The 24576-nt window shown below is 53.5% G+C and overlaps 1 protein-coding gene across 3 annotated transcripts in view; it reads right to left on the reverse strand.

Moving 5' to 3' along the window:
• Positions 1-1979: 1979 nt before the first annotated feature.
• The window catches only part of SRGAP3 (SLIT-ROBO Rho GTPase activating protein 3), an 80712-nt gene continuing 58115 nt past the window's right edge, over positions 1980-24576 (reverse strand). Inside the window, exons 7-22 of one of the 3 annotated variants that reach the window (XM_027903284.1) lie at positions 21724-21945; positions 21154-21255; positions 20796-20993; positions 20007-20091; positions 18805-18832; positions 15337-15367; positions 14608-14668; positions 14129-14206; positions 12976-13110; positions 10014-10119; positions 9405-9632; positions 8468-8547; positions 6559-6739; positions 5828-5977; positions 5036-5360; positions 1980-4127 (exon numbers count right to left, since the gene is read on the reverse strand). In XM_027903284.1, coding sequence (XP_027759085.1) covers positions 3711-4127; positions 5036-5360; positions 5828-5977; positions 6559-6739; positions 8468-8547; positions 9405-9632; positions 10014-10119; positions 12976-13110; positions 14129-14206; positions 14608-14668; positions 15337-15367; positions 18805-18832; positions 20007-20091; positions 20796-20993; positions 21154-21255; positions 21724-21945 — 2427 coding nt within the window. In that variant the 3' untranslated portion in view covers positions 1980-3710. Of the gene's footprint in view, positions 4128-5035; positions 5361-5827; positions 5978-6558; positions 6740-8467; positions 8548-9404; positions 9633-10013; positions 10120-12975; positions 13111-14128; positions 14207-14607; positions 14669-15336; positions 15368-16508; positions 16612-17972; positions 18340-18804; positions 18833-20006; positions 20092-20795; positions 20994-21153; positions 21256-21723; positions 21946-24576 lie in introns of those variants that run through there. The other 2 variants (XM_027903283.1, XM_027903285.1) reach the window with 2 other exon arrangements.

Genomic DNA, 24576 nt, shown 5'->3' on the forward strand with positions numbered 1-24576 from the left:
CCACCTCCAGCCAGGGCTGTGGGATGAGGGCTGGGCAGGAGGCACAGGCAAGAGGCATAAAATCACAGACAGCATTTTTGAGAAAAGTTAAGCAGTTTATTCAACGGGATGAGTCCACACCCAACCAGTGGCTTCATCTACATGGCATCACCAGCACACACAAGGACCCACTCAGACACTCTAGCTGACGGCATCTCACCATACAGTACAGAGACAACACCAGGGGAGGAGGAGGATGACCGGTACGAGGGGCAGCAGCCAGCAGTTCCCCACGGCTGCCCGGCGTAACCAACCCCGTCCCCACCACACCTCACGGCCCAGCCACGCGAAGCACATCAGGCTCGGGACATCTACTGCCGCCCCTGAGAACCACAACACCGCTAGGGAAATGACACACCCGGGGCTACAAAAACGACCTACCAGGGGACTCCAGCCTAAGGGACAAAGTGCACTGCCATCTCCACCCCGGTGACCGCACGCATCGCTGAGGGGCTGTGCGGGGAAGGGGCTGCTGCGGTACCGTCACGCTCGGTCAGCACCATCCAGGCCGTGCTGGGCCCCAGCCAGGGCCAAACTGCCCTGGCACCGCAGGACGGACGGGGCAGAGCTGGGGGAACTGGGCCGAGATCAGCGCTTGCTCTGCACAGCAGAGGAACAGGCGCCCGGTGCAGCCGCCCCCTCAGGGCTGGGGGTCCCGGGGGCTGCACGGCCCCTCACCCGCGGTGCTGCAGGGGGGCAGGAGCACACTGCACCCCGCTCCCGGCCCTGGGCTCTCACACAAACTCTGTGAGGCCCACGCACAGTCCGTGCCCTCGGGGAGGCACCGAGGGTCAGGGTTGGTTACTCCCAAACCGTGACCGGGTTCCAGTTATGATGCTCCTACAATGTACGTGGTTTGATTCTGTGCCAAGTTTGCTTACAGAAAAATACATTTCTTCCCTTAAATTTACAGTAGTTAAAACTACACTTGGAATACTGTATTACAAAGGGGGAGTTTATTCTCCAACAAAAAGTCTTGGTTCCCTTTTCATTAAACAGAAAAATGGAAGGACTTTAAAAGCAATCGCCTCCAGCACAACACAACTGCCCAGACAAACCCATGTGTGTACAGCTCCCAGGCCCGAACTCCAACCATTTGTTCTGGTGCTCAAAAAGGCACTTAAAGATAAGAAAACAATTGTATTAAAAATCCACAACAAAACAAAACAAAGGAAAATGAAAGGCAATAATTTAATAGAAAGACACCGGAACTTGTACCGTATCTCCAAAAGTAAGAAGGGAGGAAATAAAACCCCAAGTGAACACGGGTTTGCTCTCAAGTCATCTTGGAAATAATATTAAAAAAAAGGAAACTGGCAAAGTGAATGTTCTCCAGGAACTAAACGGAAATAAAAATAAGAATTACTGGCAACAGACACAGCGCTCATGCCAAATGGGTCCTTCCCTTCCCAGCACACGGCCGTGGGCAGCCCGGCCTGGTGGAACATCTGCTGCCACTGCGCTGGGCCGGGCCGGGGGCTGCACCAGGAAAGGGGGATGATGGAGAAATAAACACCAACATGAACCAACTGTGGTCATTACAAATGCCAAGGACATTCACAGACAAGCACACACACACCGTAGTCCCCGCCGATGGGACAGGGAGGGACACGGGCAGAGCTGCTCCCCACGGGCTCTGCGACGGGCGCCGGCAGCTTTGCTTCCCTTCAGGGTTACTATTATTATTACTGGGTTTATTTTTACATCGAGCTACCTACTAAGTGCAAAGATTTGGTGAGTGGCATCGGCTTTTATCTAATCTTAGCCTATTTTTGTACAGTTTACAGGTTAACAGTTACTTTCCAGCAACTAAGCAAGTACAGCAATATTTACAGGGCTGGCAGAGCGGGGGGCGAGGGGACACGCGCTGGGCACGGGACAGGCACCGGCCCGTCCCGACGGCTCTGTGACACCGGGTCTGTGACACCAGCTATGTGGAGGGGCAGACACGGAGGTTCAGGGGTGGAGGTACGGATGTGGAAGTGCAGGCATGGAGCAGGAGCAGGTGCAGAGGGGCACAGAGGGAGGTGCAGGCGGCCTCACGTGAGGGTGAGCTCCCAGGCTGAGACAGGAGCCCTGGCAGGACCACTGTGCTCCACTGCCCTGACCGGTGCCTCCACCGCCTTCTGGAAGCCAAGCTGCTCCTCCTGCAGAGCTGGGGGTCTGCAGTGGTGCTGGAGCGGTGAGGAAGATGAAGGGGGGACAAAGCAAAGGCCCGGGCAGGGGCAGGGGGCTGCTGGCTGAGGCAGGAGGGTTTGCGGGCATCTTTGCCCAGGCACAGACAAAGCAGCAGGGTCAGAGAGAGCGGGGAGGAAGGATGAACGTTAAGGAGCCATTAGTACATGACCATGGGGAAGTGCCAAATCAAACCGTGGGGCATTGCATGGAAATCTGTACAAGGAAAAGCTGCAGGAGAAGCACAGAGCGTCTTGGATTCAGCGCTTAGAGCAGAGCCTGGATTATCAGACAGGACCATGCAATCCCCAGCTTTCTGCATATTTTTTTCTCTGGGTAAAACAAAATGTAGATTCCTTTGCATAACTCAAACAGTTGTATTATATGGTACAGTACAGAAAGTGCAAAGTATCACCCATCAGATTGGTTCTGCATCTGACACGATCAAATATGGCTCATGCTTCTCATGCAGGATCACGCACTCTGAACCGAGACCCCCCTGTGCCGTTGGGCAGCTTCACACCGAGGAACGTGGTGGTGCCAAAGCCTCCTCACTGATTATGCCCAACTGTCGAGAGACAATTGGGTTGTCTTCTTATTAATTAAAAAAAAAAAAAAGTGTGTGGGGAAAGGGAGATGAAGTATCTCCAAACTGTGTAAGTCAGTCCACACTTTACCACAGGTTTGTCACTAGTCCTTGTTCATTCTGAAACCTTCCAGAAAAGCAGCATTCCATGGCCCCAGTGCAGCACAGCATCCTCCTCCTGTGTGAAGGTGATGGTGCACACCTCACTCTGTCCCCACTCACGGCACACAGCTCACTCTGTCCCTGCTGCCCGGGGCATCACAGGCACACAAAGACGTCTCAGGATTCAGGACCGAACAGACTCCAGCTGGCTGGACACACACCATCATTTATGGATTTCCAGCTCTTCTCTACAACCCAGCAGTGAACAGACCCCACTGTATCCCCATCCCTTTTTTTTTAAATGTCAAGAGGTGTAGAAACTAAATTCCAGGATGGCCTTGTATTGCTCGACGCATGGCTGCTGCGGTGTGGGCCTCCACCCACGCACAGAGTCCGGGAAACCCAGCCCAACCCACCGTCTCCAGAGAGGACATTTCAGAGCCAGTTTCTGAGGTAAATCTACTGTTTTAAAAAGTCACTGAATTCTGTACATTTTGTTTTTAATATACTCCTACAGAGAGCATGTGTTCTCCAGTGCTGACACGCAGACCTGCTGTCTCCTCCTGCTATTGGACTGCAAGCTCGGGAAGTGTTTCTGCATGGATAGGGTGTGTGCACACATATGTACATACACACACACACACACGTATGTACAGCACCAGGCCCAGGCTATGCACGTGTTCCCTTTTGGAGAGGCTCCCCCCAGCAGGGCTCTGACCCCAGCTCGGCCCAGCGAGGCTTTGCCATGTCCGGCCCCGCTCCCGCCACCCGGGCCGCGGCTCTCCCGCCGTGGTCCCCGCGCCCCAGCCTACATGGTGCCCGATTTATCTGCCGAGCTGCTGGGGAAGAGCTTCTCGGTGGGGGTGACGGCAGGGCTGCCCACCCCCGAGCTGCTGCTGCTGCTGGAGCGGTGCTGCACCACGGGCCGCACCGGCCGCATGGGCGGCGGCCGCAGCTGCGCCCCGGCCAGCCGGGCCGACAGCGCCGGCTTGAAGGTGGTCATCATCTCCGTGGTGGAGCTGCTGCTGCGCCGCATGGCCGCGTCGGGGTCCCGGATCAGGATGGTGTGCAGGGGGCTGGCCGGCTCCGAGTTGGGGGCGCCCATCGGGGGGTTCTTCATGGGCTCCAGCGTGTCCAGGACCACGTCGGGGGCCTGCTTGGCCGTGTTCTGCCTCTCCAGCTCCCGCAGCTCGTTCAGCGCCGTGCTCATGGTCTTCTCGATGTCCTGTGAATGCCAAAGGGATGTCAGCGCTGTGCTACAGCACGACCCGCTCTCCTCCAGCTTCCCAGCAGCTGCCCGCTCCACCTGGGCATCATCCACCATCCCATAGCTGCTATTCCTGCTGGAGGTGACATGAACCAAACTGCTGGGATTGGGGGCACTGAACTGCCTGTCCACAGGTTTCCAGCCCCCAAGCCCCACGCCAGCCCAATCACAGCTGCTCAGACACAATGGGAGGGACTGTGCCTGATCAAGGTGGTTGGTCTCTGAAGTGCTAGAGAATTCCACAGCCAGTTCTTCGAAAGATCCATTCTCTGGGATGTGAACAGGTTCAGAATAACCTGAATGATTCCTAGATGGGGCCTCCCGCCAGCGGCAGAGAGAGGGACCTGGAGCTACACTGGGGTCACAAGAATTAAAGGAGCCCCACGGATCCAGTGGCCTAACGTGACACCAAGGGCACCACATGGCTGGAGACACCGCACGGAGATCAGACTCATGTTCTGAGGTCACAGCAACAAACAGCCAATACAGAACTGCAGCACCTTTCCCCAAACAGCGATCATCAGTCCAGTCACACTGATTCAGGAAATCCAGTTTCCTCCCTAAGCTCCTTATGTAGCATCCAGTGAGATAAAGCATTTCCCTCCCTGCAGAGGCAGGAGCTGCCAGTGCCCTTTCGGTGGATCCAACATTTCTGCCTAATGTGGGGCAGACATCAGGATTGTGTAAGGAGCAGTATCTTCCATGACACCAACAGATACAAGTGGGCAGCAGACAAGCTGTTGGCTGCTCATTTTAACCTTTACACCATGGCAGCACCATAACTCTGAGTGCCTGAGCTGGAGGGGCTCTGAGCACTCCCCAGTGACCTCCCCTTTACTCTCTCAGTCCCTTCCCAACACTCTTACCTCAGCAAGAGCTTCTGCTTCCAGAGATTTCTGATCTCCGAGGCTGCTGTGCCGAGTGGACCCGGTCGATCTCAGGGGGTGGCCATCAGCCAGGGCCTTCCTGTCTGGGAAATTGATGCTGCCCGCGCTGCCAAACGTGGCCATCCTGCGCTTCTCGGGACTGTCGATCCTGCCCCTGTTGAGGGGGATCTTGTGGGGGCTGCTGGGGCAGGCTGCTGCTCGAGGAGGGGTGTCTATGCCGGGCCCCATCCCTCGGGGTGGGCTGTGGGTGTCGCCCCCGCTGCGGCGCCGAGGGATGGCTGCACCGTCAGACCTCAACCTCACCCTGCAAAGAATCCAGCACAGCGGGTCACCATCCATCAGCCCCACCACAGCTGGCTATGGGCTGCAACCGCTCAGCTCTGAGTTCAGCTCAGACCAAACTCGAGCCTTTCAGCTCCAGAAGACTCGGGCAAGAGGGAAGACAGACATTTAAGCCAGTACCAAGGAAGGGACAGCACTGAATCATAGAATTCCAGAATGTTTTTAGCTGGGACCTTAAGGATTATCTTGTTCTAACCCCCTACCACAGGCAGGGACACCTTCCACTGGACCAGGTTGCTCAGAGCTCCATTGCACCCTCTGTACACATTAAATCCCCATTATCAACGCATGTGGAACCTCCTCCATGCTCATACTATCCAGCAGTGCTTACTGGGCCCTTCCCTTCCATCCTGCCCTACCCCACACACTGATTGTCCCCACATGCGATGGTGACCAACTCCATGCTCACAGAGAATGAGTTTCCCTTACCTGCCCATCACTCCCCCGAAGCCATAGTCCATGATGTGATCCGTTGGGGACTGGATGTCGTTCTTGGAGGAGGCTTTATCATCAAGCAGTGGCCCACTGCTCGCCTCGCTGTCTGCTTTCTGGCTCAGGCTGTCAGAGAACGCATCATCCCTGGGGAAAGGAGACCCCATCAGTGACAGGGCTGTGTCCCTGCAGAGAGCCAGGGCCCAGCTGCCACACGGATCTGAACACCCCCACTCCAGCAGTCCACACTCGGGTAACAAAGGGCTGGACCAAGGCCAGCACTTCACTGGGAGCTTGGACACAGCTCCCATCCCGTCTCCACATCTTCTGTTCTGTGGCTGCCATTGTAATGACTCCAGGTACAGTACCTGGAAGAGAAGCAGCACCGGCAAAGGGCCCTGGGATCTGCTCACGGGCCAGGTGGGCACTGAACAATCCAGGCCAACACTCCCAAGGGAAAGGCCGGTGGTAAGCCTGGGTCACACCACTCTGGGGAGTCAGTGAGAGGTGGGGTCCAGGCACACTGAGGTACAGTGTTCAATGCTTGGCTTTATCAGCCTCAAAGAGAAACAATCAGAGCCAATACATGGAGATGTGAACAGGCTCAGATTTCTCACTGAAGTCATTAAACCTTGTAAAATGTGACCCATTATTTTAGGTGGCTGAAGTGGAGCTTGTGTAGGTACATGATTTTAACACCCTGGATCAACCCTTACCACTTTACTCACATGTCTTGCACCACAATGTACTGGTGGGGGATGAGCCCATCCACCCCGTTGTGTCTCCCTTCCCACCAGTCTTCTGATGCCCGATGGTAGAGCAGGAGTGAGGCCCCTTTCTTGAAGGAGAGCTCCCGTGGAGATCGCCCGATGTAGTCAAACTTGGCTATAGCTTCAATCTGCTCCACCTCTGCACAGGAGAGAGGCACAGCGAGAGAACAGCTCAGCTCAGCCCTCACGAGGGAAGATAAACCCTAGAGAGACATCTCAGCAGAGCAGCAGTGTTGAGAGCATCTCATACTGAGCACAGACCTTCTTATTTTCAGACTGATCAATTCTTATTGCTGTTCTAGCCTTCCTGGGATCTCTCACAGACTCACAAACTACCAGCAGTTACAAACATCTACAACCAGACGGGGGAGCAGTTGGAATTTCCCTGTATTCATTTGGCATCCTCACCTGCACTCCAATTTTCTGCCTTTGGTTACAGAACCCTATTATCCACCAGCCTGGGATCTCATCAAGCTGTGTCAGATGCTGTTTGATCAAACCCTGCTTACCTTCTCTTTCTTTCCTTATCCTGGAGACAGTTTGGCTTGAATTATTGATGAGCAACTAATGCCCCTTTGGGGATCCCCACGGAAATGATGATAGCAGCTCCAGCCACACAGCTGCTCTGCACCCATCTGCAGCACTGCCTGACTGCTTCCCCCCTTCTCCTAGTGCCACCCCTGCCACTGTCAGAGCCAGCCAGCAAGTGTTAACATGCCTTGATGACCTAAGACACCCAATCATTTTAATCCCCACCTGGAGACTGGCAGACAGGTGATGACAAAGCCAAACAGGACAAACCTGACCAGTTCCTCCTGATCTGCCTCGTTCTCATTAAAAACCTTTCTCACTGAAACCTGCTCTGCCCCACAACTGACCACGGGCTCAGCAGCTGTCAGGGTGTGACCCGATGCAAACTCACACAGAGCAGGGGACACCAGAGGAGGACACGGGAGATGCTGCCCCAGAACTCTGCCCATTCCAGCCCCACCTGGGACAGGCCAGGCCGCTTCAGCAGACTCATCTTCCCCACCTTGAGCAATCCCCACACGAGGGCAGTGTCTGGGAGCACCACAGAGGCATCAGTGGGAATGTTCTGGAGGAGACAGAGCTGGCAGGCAGCCAGGAGGGCTCCCACAGCCCTGACAGAACACTGGGCTCCCAGCAGGGAGTGCGTGCAGGGGAAGGGGAAGAGGGAATATATAAATTCATAAAATAAAGCTGCTTCTCTACTCTATGCTTGACCCACAGTTAATCACCCAGAAACCCCAACTGGAGCTATTAACATGGCCACCCAAGTGTGAAATTGGCTGCACAGCAGCTCCCTCACCTTCCTCTGCCAGGCCTGTCTGCTCCTGCCTGGAGCCAAGAGCAGGTCCTGAGCAGCCTGGCCCCATGTGCCCTTCCCTGTGCCAGGGGTCACAGAGCCCCTGTGCCATTCCCTGCTCCTGTGGCCCCACCAGCCAGGTGAGCCCTTCCTCCTGCCTGCAGCCCTCTGAAGGCAGATTTGCTCTGCCAGGGCAGGACACAGCTGAGGCAGCAGCAGCTGTCAGGGACACAGAAGGTGCTCAGCTCCCCAGGGCCCTTCCAACACAGGAAGCCCTGCCACGGAACAGAGCCATAGGGCTGGGCATTCCTTGCCCCACAGCAGTGCCAGCAGGTTCCCTCAGACTGCCCCCTCACGACTGGTGCCTCTGGGATGTGGGAAGCGCTGCCTCCTGCTCCGGCACCACGGCCTGGAGCGCAGATGCTCTGTGACCCACCCTGCCAGCACTCAGCCCATCCTCTCTCCCGACTCAGTGCACGCTCCTGTCCTGCACACACAGCTCTGCTGACACAGCCCCAGCCCTGCTCACACCGTGCTCACCATCGTCACTGGTGTGTGGCTCCGTCCCGTTGTCGTGGTCCGCCTCGTCGATGGTGCCCGGCTCGCTGTGCGGGCTGTCACTGCAAGGAAACACCCACTGTCACACCCCACACAGACCCTGCTCCCAGGCACCCTGCACAACAAACTTGCTGGGGGAAATTCTGGCCTCACAGATACTTGGAAGTCATGTTTTTAGTTTGCACAGGGCCACGATGGTCACTTCCCATCACAGCAGATCTCTGAGAACACCAAACACCCACACCACAATCCCCAGCCGAGAATGTCACGTTCTACTGCTCTTATGCCTTTCCTTGGATTTGGCAAAACAAACACAAAGTGACACCAAGTTAAATGTCCCATTTGCTCACTCAGAGTGAGCTTTATCACTTTATCATCTGCTGCACCAGGAAGGATGGTGGCAGGTGACCAGAGTCAGGGAAGGTGAGGTCTCAGAAATGTATAAAACTTGCACATAGTTCAAGTGTGTTATCAATCCTGCTTTGTTAAACCCAGACCTGAATGTGAGATTAGAATTCCAGCAAAAAAGGGAACTGGAAGGTTCAGGTTAACCTCGAGAGATGCCGTCTAACCAGCAGATTATGATGGAACTATGTGTCTTTACTCAAAATTTCCAGCCTTGGAGATATTTGGATAAAATGGACCTAAAATTCTGATTTGCTCTGAATACACTTCTGTGGATCCAGAGCTGAAAGAACCTTCCATCAATATTAGTATTTATACTGGAAAGAGTTTCTCCTGAAATTTTTACTGACGTTTGTAATGCTGATTCAGCATGAGCAAAAGGAATACTTGGTTAAACTGCCTGTTTTCACTGACAATACTAAATCAAATGAGTAGGGACTGCTTGGCTCGGTGTGCAAGAGCCTCTTGACCCGATGAAAGTTTCTGTACCCAAGAACCCTGCAGAGAACCTTACCAGTACTCCTCTCCTCCAGTCATGCACTTCTCGTAGACGGGCCCTTCCAGCTCTCGGTGGCTGGGGAAGATCCCCTCGTGGTGAATGATGATGGTTTTGATGACCTCATTGACGTGGGCCTGGCAAGACACCGGATCCTGCCCGTCGGGAATGTGCATCAGCGTGGGCCCGAAGCAGATGGCCAGGTTGTAGGGATCCATCATGTTCTCATCGCTGTACTGTGACAAGCTGCAGGCACACGGCGAGGGAGCTGCCGTGACAGCATTCACCAGAACACCACCAACCCCACTGCCCACCACCAACCCCACTGCCCAGGGGGGTACCAACCCCACTGCCCACCACCAACCCCACTGCCCACCACCGACCCCACTGCCCACCACCGACCCCACTGCCCACCACCGACCCCACTGCCCAGGGGGGCACCGACCCCACTGCCCAGGGGATTTTGGATTCACCAGCACTGGGCTGTCCCCCTGCCCTGAGCACACAAGGCTGGGGAAGAACCAAATACAACTCCCCACAGCAACACCAGAAAGGACTCGTGCACCAAAGACAGGGAAACCCTGATAAAAGGGAGGGCAAGGAGAAGCTCGCTGAAAGGGGACTCACTGGTTGAGGAAAGCAAAGAGATATCTCATGACCACGATGACAGCCCGAGGCAGAGTGACGACAATCTGCTGGATCTGGTGCACTCTCTCAGCGGGGTTCTCCATTTCTGGAACACATGAATAGAAAGCACATTCCTAAAAACCTTCTCAGGACCAGACAGCATGGCACCAGAGGGACTTGTTCCAGATCCAGTGGCCCACTAAGTGAGAAAAATAACACCCTGTCTCCAGATATGATCCACAGGTTTGGCATTAAGGTGCAAGCAGAGAATGGGGCACAGTGCTCCTCCACGGGGGAATTCATACATTCAGGTTCAGTATAAACAGCAAATAAAGACATTTCCGTGGGTTTATTTTTAAAATAAGTGTTTATGTATTATTTAGTTCATTCCTCAACAACTCCTCTGTTCCTCAAAAGCCTGAGTCAATGTGACACTGGAAATGGAGCACTTCTTGATTTTCTAGGGCAGATTTTTAAATGAGGTTTTTATTCATCTTACTCTTCTGGATTATGAATTGGGTCCTTCTGAGCCCTTCCACTCCCGTCTCCCACTGCTCTCAATAGGAATTAGAAATTCCTAGGAAAAAGATGAACTGAACCAGTGCTGAGTCAACACTTTTGGATTCACTTCTCTCCACAGGCACGCACAGAGCCCAGAGCTGCTGTCAGAAACCTGCTCCCTCCCATGGGAAGGAGAGTGATCCAGGGCTGTCCTGTGTTCTGTGGAGCTGATCCTGCAGCTGCTGTTGCACAGAAAGCAGAGGACAAGCACCAGAGCTTCCTGGAGTGGGTGGATCACACAGAGGTGCTTGTGGTGGCTCAAATTGCCATTTGCTGATCACAATAAAAATCACTGATAACATGTAGCTGGGCTGCCATTTGCTCATAATTCTGAGTAAAATCTGGCTTCAGTTCCAAGATGGACAGCATTATAATACTTCATTTGGGGAATTTTTCCATTTGAGGAATGGATTTATCCTGCTATTGCCTGCTGGGTTCTCTCTTTCTTCAGTTTGGTTTTACTAAAGGGGATGTTAGTTAAAAATATTCCCACCATAAATACAAACTGGATGAAACCCTATGACAACAGGCATGTGTTCTGAAACCCAGAGGCACAAACTCGAGGCACTTGTCTTTCTCAACGAGCAAAACATTTTGACTGGCTGTAATTTTGGAATTAACGGCATGACCATCATCACTCTACACGTGGGCACAGCCCTGCCTGGACTCTGCTGACAAAGGGCCTTTTCACCCAATTATTGCCCAGGTGCCTTTGAGGGGCTTCTCCATAAACCCTCAGCCCCTCAAGAGCAAAAGGAAGAGTTCCTCACTCTGCTTAGTCTGGACACTGCACAGCCTGTGTTCGTGCATGTCTGTGTGGCACTTCAGCTCAGATTCTTAATGGGAACAAAGCACTTTAACTCAATGAAAATCCATCCTTAATCAAAAGGTTGCAGGAGTAGCAGGAAAAGAAAGATGAGGAAAAGGAAGACTCTTGCTAAAATGAGAAAATAGAGACAGAGACAGAGAATACCATCCAGAAAATTAACAGATGCTGTTTGCAACAAAAAGCTCCCTAAAGCTTAATAAATTGTGCAAATTGGCATTAATTAGGGATGGTGCCAAAGCACAAGCCTATCTGCAAGCACACAGGCAATCAGATCATCAAGCACAAGTCCTGGCACCAGAAGAGACCTATCCCCTTCTCCTGGGCCTTGCCCCCTGGGAAGGGCAGACAGAGCCAGCACCAGCCAGACTGAAAATATCTGTCCAGGGCACGGAACTGATGCAGAACCAGCTTCCTTTGCTTGTCTCACAGGTGTGCTGTGCTGTTTTACACATCAAAACAGCAACAGTGAATTTCCTAAGGCTACTACATAAACCAACTGTTCTTGAGAAAGCAGAGCACATTCTTGTCCTGTGGAACAAGCCCATCCCTGCACCAGTCCCCTCCAGATATCATCTGTCTCCCCTGACATCACCAGATCCCCAGCAGTTCTGAACATGCACATTCAGAAGGGGGGGAAGGAGTGAGCGGTGAAGCCAAACAAAGGCCTTGAGCATTCCCCAGTCAATGCCCCTGAACCACCCACGTACAAGACACCCCAACACTTGTCCTGTAAAATAAAGTCCCCCTGTAGCCAAAGCATGCAGCACCTCCATCACTTCTGAAACATCAGACTCATTCTGCCTCCTTCCTTCCCCCCAGGGGAATAATTTCCACAACTTGCCAATAAATAAATGTCATTGCTACGAGGTACTGAGAGAAGCACACCCCAGCTGGGAGAGCTGATCCTGCAGCAGAATATGTGGAGCTGATTTCAGGACAGAACAAGAAGCAACCAGACTCTCCCTGACGTCAGTCCCAAAGCCCCTCAGCTTCTCCCTCTGCTCATCCCAAAGCACTTTCTGGTTCTCTTTGGGACAGCACATGTGGAGAACAACCAGGTCTGCAGACTCCAGGGTTGGGGCAGCTCTGCCAATAGCCAGGAGTTCCTGACCCTCACTATCTTTAGTGGAAGCCACTGAGCTAAAGCAGCTAAACCCCTGTGGGTCCAGGAGCCACGACTGTGGAGAGGTGACAGGCACAGGACCCATGGTGGCCTGTGCAGACCTGAGGCAGCAGGACAGCACCACCCCCACGAGGGGTCACACGAATAATGACCCCTCGTGCAACCCTCAAATGTGGATATGGCCTTGCTGCATGTGCAGCCCCCTGACCTCAGCTGGGAGACAGCTCTGGGGAGCCTCATGATGTTGGGAAGAATTCAGAAGAGCCATAACGAGATGTTTCCCCTCTCCTTCCTGCCAGCACTCCCAGCACACACTCCTGATGTCTTCTCCTAACAATTCCCACTGCCCACCCACAGCCCTTCTCACAGCACAAACCCAAGACTCACGTGTACCTGCCCCCTGTTCTTACCCACCCTGTTCTCCACAAAGAGCTGTCACAGGTACTTACTTATGGTAGATATCAAATCTTGAAACCTTTCCTTAGGAAAGAGGGGGTTTTCCAGTCCTCGGAAATACAGCTTCAAGACTCCAGCCACTGAGTTAATGTCCCGCTCATTCTGGTCATCAGCGAGGGGATCTTCACCTGTCCAGAGAAGAGCTTTTATGTCCAGTATCCCTATCAAGCTGCACTAACACAGCAAACGTTTTTTTTCCTCACTCAGTGGAACCCCCAAATTTCACAGGGTTCAGAAACCCTCCTTGTGTGCAATGGCAATGCTGAGTGGTTCCTGAAAACCAGTTTAGTGTGGGGATTTCAAACCTTTCCTGAGGATGATGATGCTATTGATCACCTCCCCTTCAGTTTTCCAGCCCAGTGCAGTTTGCATTTACAGCACCAGCCCAGAGAGCTGAGCAGGTCTGAAGGACGGTGGGTGAGAGCCTGAGGGGACAGGCTTGGCTGGAGGATGCAATTATGCCTCTGGAATGGACCCAATGGTTCTAGACAGCATTGTACTGACCTAAACCTATGAAAGGCTTTCAATGCCTAAGGGATGCAGATACCAATTCCTCTTAAACTGTATGTGCAAATCCTCCAAATCCAGCCTTTGACAATCCCACCACTGCCTTACCCTTCACCCTGATCTTTCTGATGCTGCTCAAGGATTAATGGCCACTCTTCCCACCTGGGCTGTCCCTGTCACAGCTCCCCTCCCCTGGGGGCAGCAGGACTGCTCTGCCCTGCCTTGCCAGCCTGGCACCTGCAGTGTGGGTTTGATTTTCTCAACAGAATCACTGGTGCCTCCACAGCCTGCACTGCCACCAGGTACAGGTGGGAATGCTGCTCTTTCCCTGGCACACTGCTGAGGAGGAAGAAGGATCCCCCAAACTGTTTTATGGGTCTCGTGTTCTTAATGACTGTGGAAAAGATTCCTGCACCTACCCCTACTTCTCATACTCCTTCCCTGGGTGACTGATTTGCTACTGCCAGAGATACAAGACTGAGAAACCCAGAAGGGATAAAACCTCCTCGTGTCTCACAGCAGAAAGGGCTTTACCCAGGCTGTACACCATGGCTAATGCCCCCAGCACACACCAGCCCCCACCAATGATCCCTGCTTGGACACAGCACCCCGCTGTACCTGCACAGCCTGGCTACACACCTCTCTCAAACGAGTTCTTGATGTCGTTGACTTCTACCTGGGAGCCAGGGACTCTGAAGATGCCCTGCTGTTGGAGGCCTGTAAGAGAACAACACTTTAGGAGAGATTTTTGGAACTGCTGGGCAGCACCTGCTGGTAAAAACAGCAGAGCCCAGGAGCTGATGCACTGGAGAGGCTTGGAGCAAGAGGGGACAGTCCTATGTGATTCACTGCTCCTCATACTCTCCAAGCAGGAACCACAGATGAAGGTGCTGAAAGGGTTCGTGTCCTGAGCAAACAATTTAATGTGGGTATGTCCTAACAAGACCTAAACACTGGCAAGTCATCCAACGCTCATCACAGCCAACGTGACTGGAATTCTAACCTGAGCCCACGGAGCAGCCTGCAGGCACCCCAGGCATCTCTGACACATCTCACTGCTCACCCAAGTGCTTTGCTCCAGGGCAGGAGGTTTCTGTGGACGCGCTGAGTCAACTCACCGTACAGATTGATGTAGCGGATGCAGCTTTCTACAACAAGTGGAATGGCCTGTCCCGAATCCTTCAGGAAAGGAAAGGAAAAAAAGGGAAAAATTACTGGTTTATTGCTAACAGAGCACAGGAAAAGCATTAAGAGATGGTAAAACCAGAGATTTGAAAATCAGTGCCATGGAGTTTATTAAGAGGACAGGCAAGGAAAGGAGATGTTACAGACATGGAGCCATCAAAGAGCGCTGAGGATACTGTGTGCAGACAATAATGTACAAAAAAAATTGTCACTAGAGGTGTGTGAAACACTGCTGCTCTCCCTGTCTGACTCAGACAGGGGACTGCTGCAAGGATCACAGCTGTTCCATCCCAAAGGTGGAATGCTGAGCTGAAATAAAACTTGTGCTATACCTGGTTGATGGAATAAGCTTCCAGTAACAGAGCTTAAAACAGTATTTTCCACTGAAGGAAAGAGCCATTGTCAGCAGGTGTTAAAAAACCCAACAAGCAGCACTGTGCATGGAAAGTGCCTGGGTCTGAAGCAGCAAAGAGTTTTGGCTTTTATTTCAAAGCTCTTTCTCCCCAGGCCCCTCGAGGAAAGGGCTGAAGGGGAAGGTGGGCCGTGGCTGACAGCCTGAGTGGACATGTATTTCCCTCTGGGCTCTGTTTGTTGTTCCAGCAGAGCACAGTGGCATCTCTGGGCAATTCCCTCCGTCTCACAGACAGGCAGCCAGTAAATACCTGATTCCTCGTTCGTGCATTCCTCCTCCCTCTGAGCACACAGAGAAGCAGCAGAGTGAGAAAAAGAAAACAGATTAAGCAGAGATAAGTTCAGTTAGAGGCAAGCGTCTCCTTCGGAGGCCATGAACGCTCAGATGCAACAGCAGCTTAGCAAGGGCCAACCCAGGCCTTTGGTTTGTCTGCCCTCCCTCCCAAACCCTCTGGCACACTGCACCCAGCCTCGGCAACCTGCAGGGACAACCTCTCTGATTTCCTCCCTCCTTGGACCTGTAGCATTCCCAGGAGCCCGAGGACAAGGCCAGGCAATTTTCTGGGAGAGCTGCCCTACCGTAGGGACACCTGGCAGCCCTGGGGGCACTGGGTGACATGGAGACCTCTGGGCAGCCTGGGGGACACCAGGCAGCCCCCCACAGCCCTGCTCTGTATGGGGCCATACATCCCAGGGGCTGGGCCATCCCCCCGAGGGGTCTCTGATAGCAGGAACACCCCTTGGCTCAGATGGATTTCTAGAGCAGATAATTCCTCCACCACAGTGCTCAACAGGCTGGGCTTTAATGAGCATTACTTTTTTAAAAACCAGTGTAAGTCAGGAGTAATCATAAATCCTAAAGGGATTAGCAGCTTTGCCAGCAGGCCTGTACTCCCCACGCTGGGGTGCTGTGTTCAGACACTGCCCTGGGGCATGTGGTTGAGCATTCCCCTGAGGGAATAAACCAGAGCTGGACAATGCCTATTAGTCCCCTAATCCAACAGCTTGTCCTTACTGCTTCCTACACTGTTTTCACTACAGCTTTCTCCAGCACAGGGTTAAACACTGCAACTGGAACAGCATCGCTGCCTTGGGAAATCCTTCCTGCAGTCGTGCCATCTGATCTTCCTTTCCAGGGCGGGTGGGAGCAGGAGGATGAGCAGGACACGCAGCCAGGACTGTCTCGTACCGCACATGGCCACGGCCAGCCCCCACTGCTGCCCTGGCCCGGGGACGGCACGGGGAGTGCCCGAGGGGCAAGGGGGGCTCTGGAGAGGAATCGTCACCGAGGCAGAGCCGTGCTGGCCACCCTGGCTGGGGGCAGGCTGCCAGAGGGACCCCTGAGGACAGCGAGCAGCCGGGACAGAGAGCCACCGTTCCACTCCCAGCGTTCACAGACACTCCTGCTGCAGCCAGCGAGTACCTTAATGAACGTTTCCATATTGCCGTTAAAGAGTTTATGATTATACACTGAGAGAGGCCTAGGTCTCCTCATTTTCTGTGGCTTAGGGGGAAGACATGGGGGCCTGGGAGAAAACGGAACAAAATAAGTCAACAAAACACCAACATAAATGCAATGACAGGGTGAGATCTCAAGGGTTATGACTGAGCCTATGAAATCAAACAGAAAAATCTCTCTCTGAGGACCTGGCATGTGGCTCCACGCGCCCTGCAGCTGCTCATGCTGCTATGTCCCATACCCACACTGCTCAGTGGGAAACTGAGGCACTGGTGCTCAGCAGGATTTTAACAGCTGCCTCCTTCCTCCACCACCTCAGCACTCCCTCAGCCTGAAAAGGCACCAGGAGCAGCTAAGGAGTTCAACTGGTTCCTTGATTTATCCAAACTAAATCACAGCTACCCCTGGAAAATGCTGGGGTCTTCCCATTTGTTGCTAAATGAATCTCATTCATCTCACAGAAGAGGCCAGAGAGAGGACAACTGGAACACCACCACCTTCCTGTGTCTAACTTCTGTTTGGGAATCCCAAGGATGGGAATCTCCTTCCCCCTTGCTAAGGATCAAGGACAGACCCCGAGACCCTTGAGATCCAGTCAGGGTAACAGCCATCCCTGCTGGAAATGAGGTCAGGGAAACCTGTGACGGGTTTCAGTGCAGTGCTCAGGGCTTTGGAGGGCTGTTCTCATTAATGCTATTCCCAGTCTGATTCCTTCAGATAATGAGGGGCATTCAGAGCCTACACCTAGAAAAGGGAGAAGAACACCACCACAAATCCCAAATGGATTCCTGCCCTGCCCTGTGCCCCAGGCTGTACCGATGTCTGCAGGGGAGAGAACACAAGTGCGAACACACCCAGAGCTGGGTGCTGGGAGCCCACCTGCAGGAGTTCTCACACAGCACTGCAGAGGACACAGACCATTTACACAGAGCTCGAGGCAAAGGTGACAGTCGGGGTCTGCTGGTTCCTTAATCAGATGTCTCTAATTAAGCAACTTGACACTCCTGCAGCTTCCAAACACTCCTCTGAGTGGCAGCTGAGGAGCAGAGGTGGCTGCTGCCTGTTGGAGCACCGAACTGGCTCCCTCTGGAGCAGCCCTGCCCTGTGCACCCCAGGGGCTGTGCCCTCAGCCCCCAACCACATCTGCACACCCCCAGCACACCCAGCTCTGGGTGTGGGGGCAGCACCGGCAGCGAGGGGCAGCTGATCCAACAGCTGATCCAACAGCGACCCGGAACACGGCCACAGGCAGCTCCTCAGAGTGCCCCAGGGCAGGGACACACTGCACAGCCCCCACTCTCTGAAGGTCCCTCTTGTCCCGACAGCCCCACTCTGTCCCAACAGCCCCACTCTGTCCCGACAGCCCCACTCTGTCCCGACAGCCCCACTCTGTCCCGACAGACCCTCTCTGTCCTGACAGATCCTCTCTGTCCTGACAGACCCTCTCTGTCCTGATGCCCTGATGCCAGTGGGCCTGGTATCAGCAGCACAAGGAGCCTCCTTCCTGCCTGGCAAGGCAGCCCAGGCTGCACCATCTGCTCCACCATTCCTAACAGGGAATGGGCCTTTTTTTGTTTGTGTTGTAGATTTTATTAAACACTGAAACAAGGTTGGAACAAGCTCACACGGAGAGAGGCTGTGCATGTTCTGGGGAGCTGTTTGGAGGCTTTGCTGACCCGTGTCTTGCTGTCAGAACACCAGTACACTCCTAGCGAGCCACTGGAGCTTTGTGGAGATGTTTCATGAACTAGACATGGATCAAAGCCTGTCACATTCACCCCAGCACTATCTCCTGCTGTAGAGGGATGAAGTCTGTGATACAGGCACGCTCTGCACTCCCAGGCAAAGCAGCCAGAGCTGGGAGAGGCTTTCAGGGACATATCAAAGTCCTCAAACCAAGGCGTGGGTGGACACCCTTGTGTCGCTCTGTCTGAACACAACCTGATCTCAGCTACGCTCCAGGGCACCACACTGTGCTGACATGGCACGTCCAGGCACATCAGAGCAAGCCAGCCAGAAACCACACTGCAGCAGAACTGAGGTCCTGCACATCATCCCCCTCAGCCAGCGCTGCAGGCCATGCAGCTGGGAAACACCATGTGGGGCACGGGGACCAGCAGCCTGCCAGCACAGGTGGCTGCAGGTGCAAACTGAACCCCACCAAGCTGCACCAGTAGCAAAGCAAAACCCCATTCCCACAGCCCCCTCCTGCCAGTGCCAGCCCTCCCCAGGAGCAGATGAAGGGGAAGAAAGTGCTCACCTGGTTGTTCCGCACTCAGCTCTTTCACCTGTAAGAAACACAAGTTCCCATCATCCCTCCACATCAGCCACCAGGGAAAGACCAGCACAGCACACCTGAGCAGGTGCTCACACCCTCACTGCTGGTTCCTACACCCCGAGGCAGTGTAGGAAGCCCAAGGTAATGGTTTCTGACAGAAAGAAGCTGAATTTGGGGAGAGGAGGTGCCCAGCTGTGCTATACAAGCCCCCATCACTAAAAGAGATCAGAAATCCAAGAGAGGGAAAGGGGCTGCAGTTCCCACAGACATCACCGGTTCCTTTGCCATGTGAAGCCCACCCTGTCCATACCCAGCAGCACTACAGGCCCTCAGCATGGGCTCCAGGACAGCTGCAGTGACGGGCTGAGTGCCAGCAGGAACGGGGCAGCCTGAGGAGGGCTGCAGCCCCAGGGAGGCCATGCAGATCAGCCACTCACAGCACCTGAAGGCTCTCAATACTCCCGTTCCCTCCATTTATTTTTAGCATTTGGATCTCATATAAATGCCAGGAGATCCCTGCTGATCAGATCTGTTCAATTTTTACAGTATTTGTCAACCCACTGAAAAAAACCAAAGTAATTTCACATGCTGTTTGTGCCTGCCTCCCAGGGCCAGGAAAGCTGAGTTATACTTCCTTTGCTAAGACACATAAAAGGAAGCATTTGGCTGCACATGCCTCCTTCCTGCTCTCCCTTGGCACCTGCAGAAAGCAAGCTGGCAGCCAATTCCTCACTGAAACAGCAAACAACTCCACATGAGTGGTTTGCAAATCCAGACTCCTTCCCAACAAGAATCAGCTCACACTGGAACGCAGCATTTGGTATTTCTGGGCTAAACATTTGCTGAATGCCTACAGAGCAGAACAATCCCATGGCCTGGGAGGAACTGAAGAGGCAGAGAATGGAAGTGGGTGGGAATCTCTGCTGCTGGAGAAGTAACTCAGCACTTCAACACATCGTTTCAGACTCAAAGAGATTTGTCCATGTGCATTCCCAAAGAAAGATGGGAGGAGTCATATTCTAAGGAAACCATGCCTTTTGCGTGTAGCTCAGGTGAGCAGCAGCAGCCAGGCACAGAACCATCAGTCACTCTCAACAACACACAAAGGTGAGGCTGACAGGTGACACCTGGTTTAAACCCTCTCAGGGGAGGGAGGCTCCTCCCCAGATCTGACTCCAACTCACCTTCTCCCAGAGTCTGCTTCAGCAGGTCATGTTTAGCCTGGAGCTTTGTGATGAGGTTACTGCCATTCAGATACTCCTTAAATTTCTGTAATCACAAAACAAAAAAGGTGGATTAAGCAACACAGCCCGTTATTGATGTTCACTGTTGCCTGGGGCCTGCTGGAGGGGGACTGGGCTGCCAGAGGGGGCTCAGAAGTCTGTCAGGCTCAGTCTAATCACTTCTCCCTGCTCCAGCCACTGGCTTGGTGATCTTATTAGCCCAGTCTCCTTGGTACTGCACCTCCTGCCTGGGAATGCAGGGAGGGCCAAAGAAAGGAGTTCAAAGCTGGCTTTCCTTTGTCATGCTCTCGTGGCTTCCTTGGCATGCATGTGGCTTCAGCTCATCCAGGGGCCAAGGGCAAATTTCAGCTGTGCAGGACAGGGAGGGAAGGCCTGGCTGATAGTTCACGGTCCTGAAGGCCTCCAGGAAGAGCCCCTGGAAGGTGACACACAGCCAGAGTCTGCACCAGGCTCTGAGCCTCTTCTACAGTTCTTGGTAAGTTTTTGGTCACAACTGGTCACTCCAGTTGTTCCTTCGAAGAGAACAACGAGGCAAGCACTGGGTTGTCAGTCCCTGTACTCTGCCCTGCCACTGAAATGCACTGAAATGCATTCCAGACCCAAATCTGACAGAAGACAAGCACTTAAAGAGACTGAATTGGTTCTTGCTTTTCATTAACGAGCACTTAACTGGGCCTCAGCCCTGGCAATTAATGCTTTGTGTCCTGTACGGCACGAGCTGAGACTTACTGAGAAATAGAACATTTCAGTCTCCTGCTGGTTAGCTCTCCTCTTGGCGATGTTGATTTTGCTCATGTAGGTCTCCGATGCAGCGGATTTGACCGACTCAGTGGAGCGGCTGTGCTGGAAGGCATCTGAAACATCAAAATCTTCCACTGTCAGCATGTCCTGCAAGGTCTGCATTGTGGCATCCAGCGTTTTCCGTACCTATTGGAAACAGGACAGCATGGGTTTGAGGCAGACTGACAAAGGGACACATCTTGCACCAAAGCAGCCAAGACCCCCTGAGCCCTGGGCTTGCACTGGCCGTGGTCTGTGGGCACTCCCAGCTCCCATCCCCCAAGGCCGAACGTGAGACCCCTCTTACCTCTTCGTTCTCTATCTTGAGGGTGGCCAGTCGTGACTGCAGCTGGTGGTACCTCATCAGCAGCTCAGTCTGCACAGGCTGCTGGGCGCTCACCTGACACACCTGACACGGGAGACATTCCGTGGGTCACATGCACCACACACACATTTCCATACCCACACAGTTCCCTCCAGCCCCTACAAGCTCCTGGCAGCCTCCATGCGGGCTGCATCACCCCATTTTCCAGCAGCAGTGCCCTGGACCTGGGCCAGCACTGAGCATTTTCACCCCTCACTCTGCCATCTCCCAATTACAGCAGGTAAATCAAAGCTCCACCGTACAGATCTGTGGGGCAGAGAGAGCAGAACTACAAGCTCCCTAATTGGGAGAGACACGAGCAAGAGGCAGCCTGAAAGGAGAAGCCCTAATGAGCCAAGAGTCTCATTAGGAAAGGAAACACGAACAGCAGTGTGTGAAGGCAGCACGGAGGGATAAAGAGCCCAGAACAATTTCACAGTGACAGCTCAGAGGAGGGGAGGGCAGGCCAGGCCAGGCCAGGCCCCTCTGCAGCCCCACAGGTGAGCGTGTTACCTCGTCCCCCATGTGTGGCTGGAACTCGAACTTGAGTGGCGGGCAGAAGACCTGGTTGCACATGTCCATGATGGTGTGCTTGTCGCTCCGGGCGTCCAGGTTGTCCACGGCGTTCTCAATGATGTCCAGGCCCTCGTGGCGGGAGGTTTCCAGGTTGTACTCGGCAGACAGGTACGTCCTGAAGGTCCGAGCGAGGCTGGCGTGGAATCCCAAATCACAGCACTGCGAAACACCGAGGGAAGGTCTGGTCACACAAACACTCCTAAACCATCTCCCAAAGTTCTCAAACACAGAGGGCTGTTGAAGCAAAGTGGCACTGGCCACCCTGCCCTGTAGTGTGTGCACAGCCTGCTCCCTCCCTGGGCAGCTGCCTGCCTCCCACCACCGAGCAGCTCCTCACGCATAACTGATCGCTCTCATGTCTACCTTGGGGAAAACGATAAAACTCAGAGCTAATTGCTGCCAAAATACTGTACCTTAGACAAAAGCCTCGTTTTAAAACCTCTCCTCACTGTAATTGAGTCTGGCATGTTAAATGTCGTACCAGCACAGGGATTTGCTGCTCTGAACGCTCCATCAGAGCTGAGCAAGAAGCAGCTCCTGGCAGCCCTGCTCCGGTCCCCTCTGGAGCCTGACCCAGGGCAGGGCTCTGCAGGGCTCCAGACCCACCAGCAGCGAGCAGGCAACCCCGGGAGGGGGCAAGGACAGCACTGAAGCACCACCCAAAATTTGGAGGTCAGCAGATATTGTTCTGCAGGGAAAGGTGAGACAGGGGATGCTGGAAGCAGGAAGGGCAAAACAACAGCGCCTCAGCCTGAGCCACACTCACAGGGCTGGAAGGAGAGCACAGTAAAACAGAAAGGCTGCAGTCCAAAACTGAAGCACATGTATTCCTGGGACTTAAGAGAGGGCTGTAGCTCCTGACAGAGGAAGTAAAGTCACAAAATTACTGCAGAAACAGAGGGACCCTGTAAGAAACACCTCGAATACCTCCCACAGCCCCAGCACCAAACCAACCACTGCCAGCAAACCACTCCTATCACATGAAAACTGCCATAGGACAACTTCTTTTGCAGAAGTTAAGCTGCTTCGCTGCCACACAGCGTAGTCCCACCACAAGCACGGCTGGGAGGACCAGCATGGCACAAAAGCTGCAGGAAAGAGGAGAAGGACTACGGTGCAATCTCAGTGACCCAAATGAGCCCAACTTCTCTGCAGAACTCCCTGCTGGGAGCTGCCATTTCAAAGGCACTTTCTCCAGCTCTGCAGCATCCATAGGCACTACTGAACCAATGCAGAAAGGCACAGAAAGTGATTCTGCATCAGAACATCAGATTCACAGAATCACAGAGTCACTGCGTTGGAAAACACCTCCAAGATGATCAAGTCCAATCTCTGATTGACCAACACCTTCCACCAGACCAGAGCACCGAGTCCAGTCTTTTACACTTCCAGGGATGGTGACTCCACCACCTCCCTGGGCAGCCTGTTCCAATGCCTGACAACCCTTTCTGTGGAGACTTGAAGTGAAATCTGAAAACTCAGCTGGTGCCACAAGCAGCTCCAGCCCAAGAAGCCGTCTTGTGCTCTGTGCTGATGTGAGGAGACACCGCTCAGCTCGGATCACGTCACAGCAGGGCTGTACTTGGTTCAGTCTCTGCTAAAAGCAGCATCAGCAAAGCCACAGGGGGCTGATTCCCGATTCCCCTCACAGGTACCCGAGCGAACACCCCTGTCCCCTTCTAGTCTTTAAAAGCTGTGACCCCCCTGTGCAATAATGAGGAGTTTTGTAGAAACTATCAAATTGTCATAACCCTCCACTTCTCCTCCTTCTATGTAGCCTGTAATCCTATTAGCTGAGAGCATAGGCAGTCATGGACTGGCACAGCCCTGCCTTAGAAAAAATCATAAACAACACAAAAAGGAGGAAAAGGCAAATTTCCATTCACCACTTGGGGCAAAACCTCATCCTGTGCTGTGAGTCTCTCCCACAAGACAGTTTTAGCATGAACACCCATACAACTATTGTACAGAAAGCCTGGAGTCAGGACAATGCAGCCCAGGGGCTGCCAGGCAGGCAGGGCAGGGACCAGGGCCAGGACCCCCATGCCAGCACCGAGGGAGGACCAGCTCTCCTGCCACCACCAGCTGACCACAGTCCTGTGCCCTGGGAATGGGACCACGTGGGCTTCCCAGACCCTCCCAGACCTCACCAGGGTTCTTCCACTCCCAGAAATCACTTGGCTACAGAAAACAGTGCCACTGTTTGAAGGCAGGAGTTCCCAAAGCACACAAAACTGATCCATTACAAAGGTAAATCACCAGATGCCACAGAACCTGAGGAGAGGGGCTCAGGGCACTGATAGATGCTTTTGGGAAAAATTCCATGTGAAATCTTCCCTTTCCTTTGCTGCTGGACTCGCACTGAAGCCAGTGGTGATTTGGCCTGCCCAGAAATGCTCCTGAAAAGCAGGGCAGGCACTTCCTGCACACACCAGAGCCCTTGAAGTCCCTGGTGATCAGCACCGTGCTGGCTGCTTCACACACGGGTGCCCAGAGAAGAAAAGACAGCAGAGACTTCCAGGCAATTCCCAGAGGAACACACAATGGGGAGGGCAGAAGAAAAAGAAAAAGACTTCAAACTGCTGCTCCCAGCCCCAGAACAAATGGCATTTTCTCAGCCCTCTCATCCCTTTGATGGCAAATAAATTAGAACCACAAATAATAATCCCCAGCCCTCCTGCAGTGCCTTTCATCTGCCGAGCTCAGAGCTCCCCAAGCATTAATTCATCACGTCTGGTAACACCCCGTGAGGGGTGGAAATATCCCAGTGTTCCACTTGAAAAACAAACC

Source organism: Empidonax traillii, unplaced genomic scaffold (genome assembly GCF_003031625.1).
Source record: "Empidonax traillii isolate 1590-97213 ecotype Southwest subspecies unplaced genomic scaffold, ASM303162v1 scaffold956:size363975, whole genome shotgun sequence".
NCBI classification, from domain to species: Eukaryota; Metazoa; Chordata; class Aves; order Passeriformes; family Tyrannidae; genus Empidonax; species Empidonax traillii.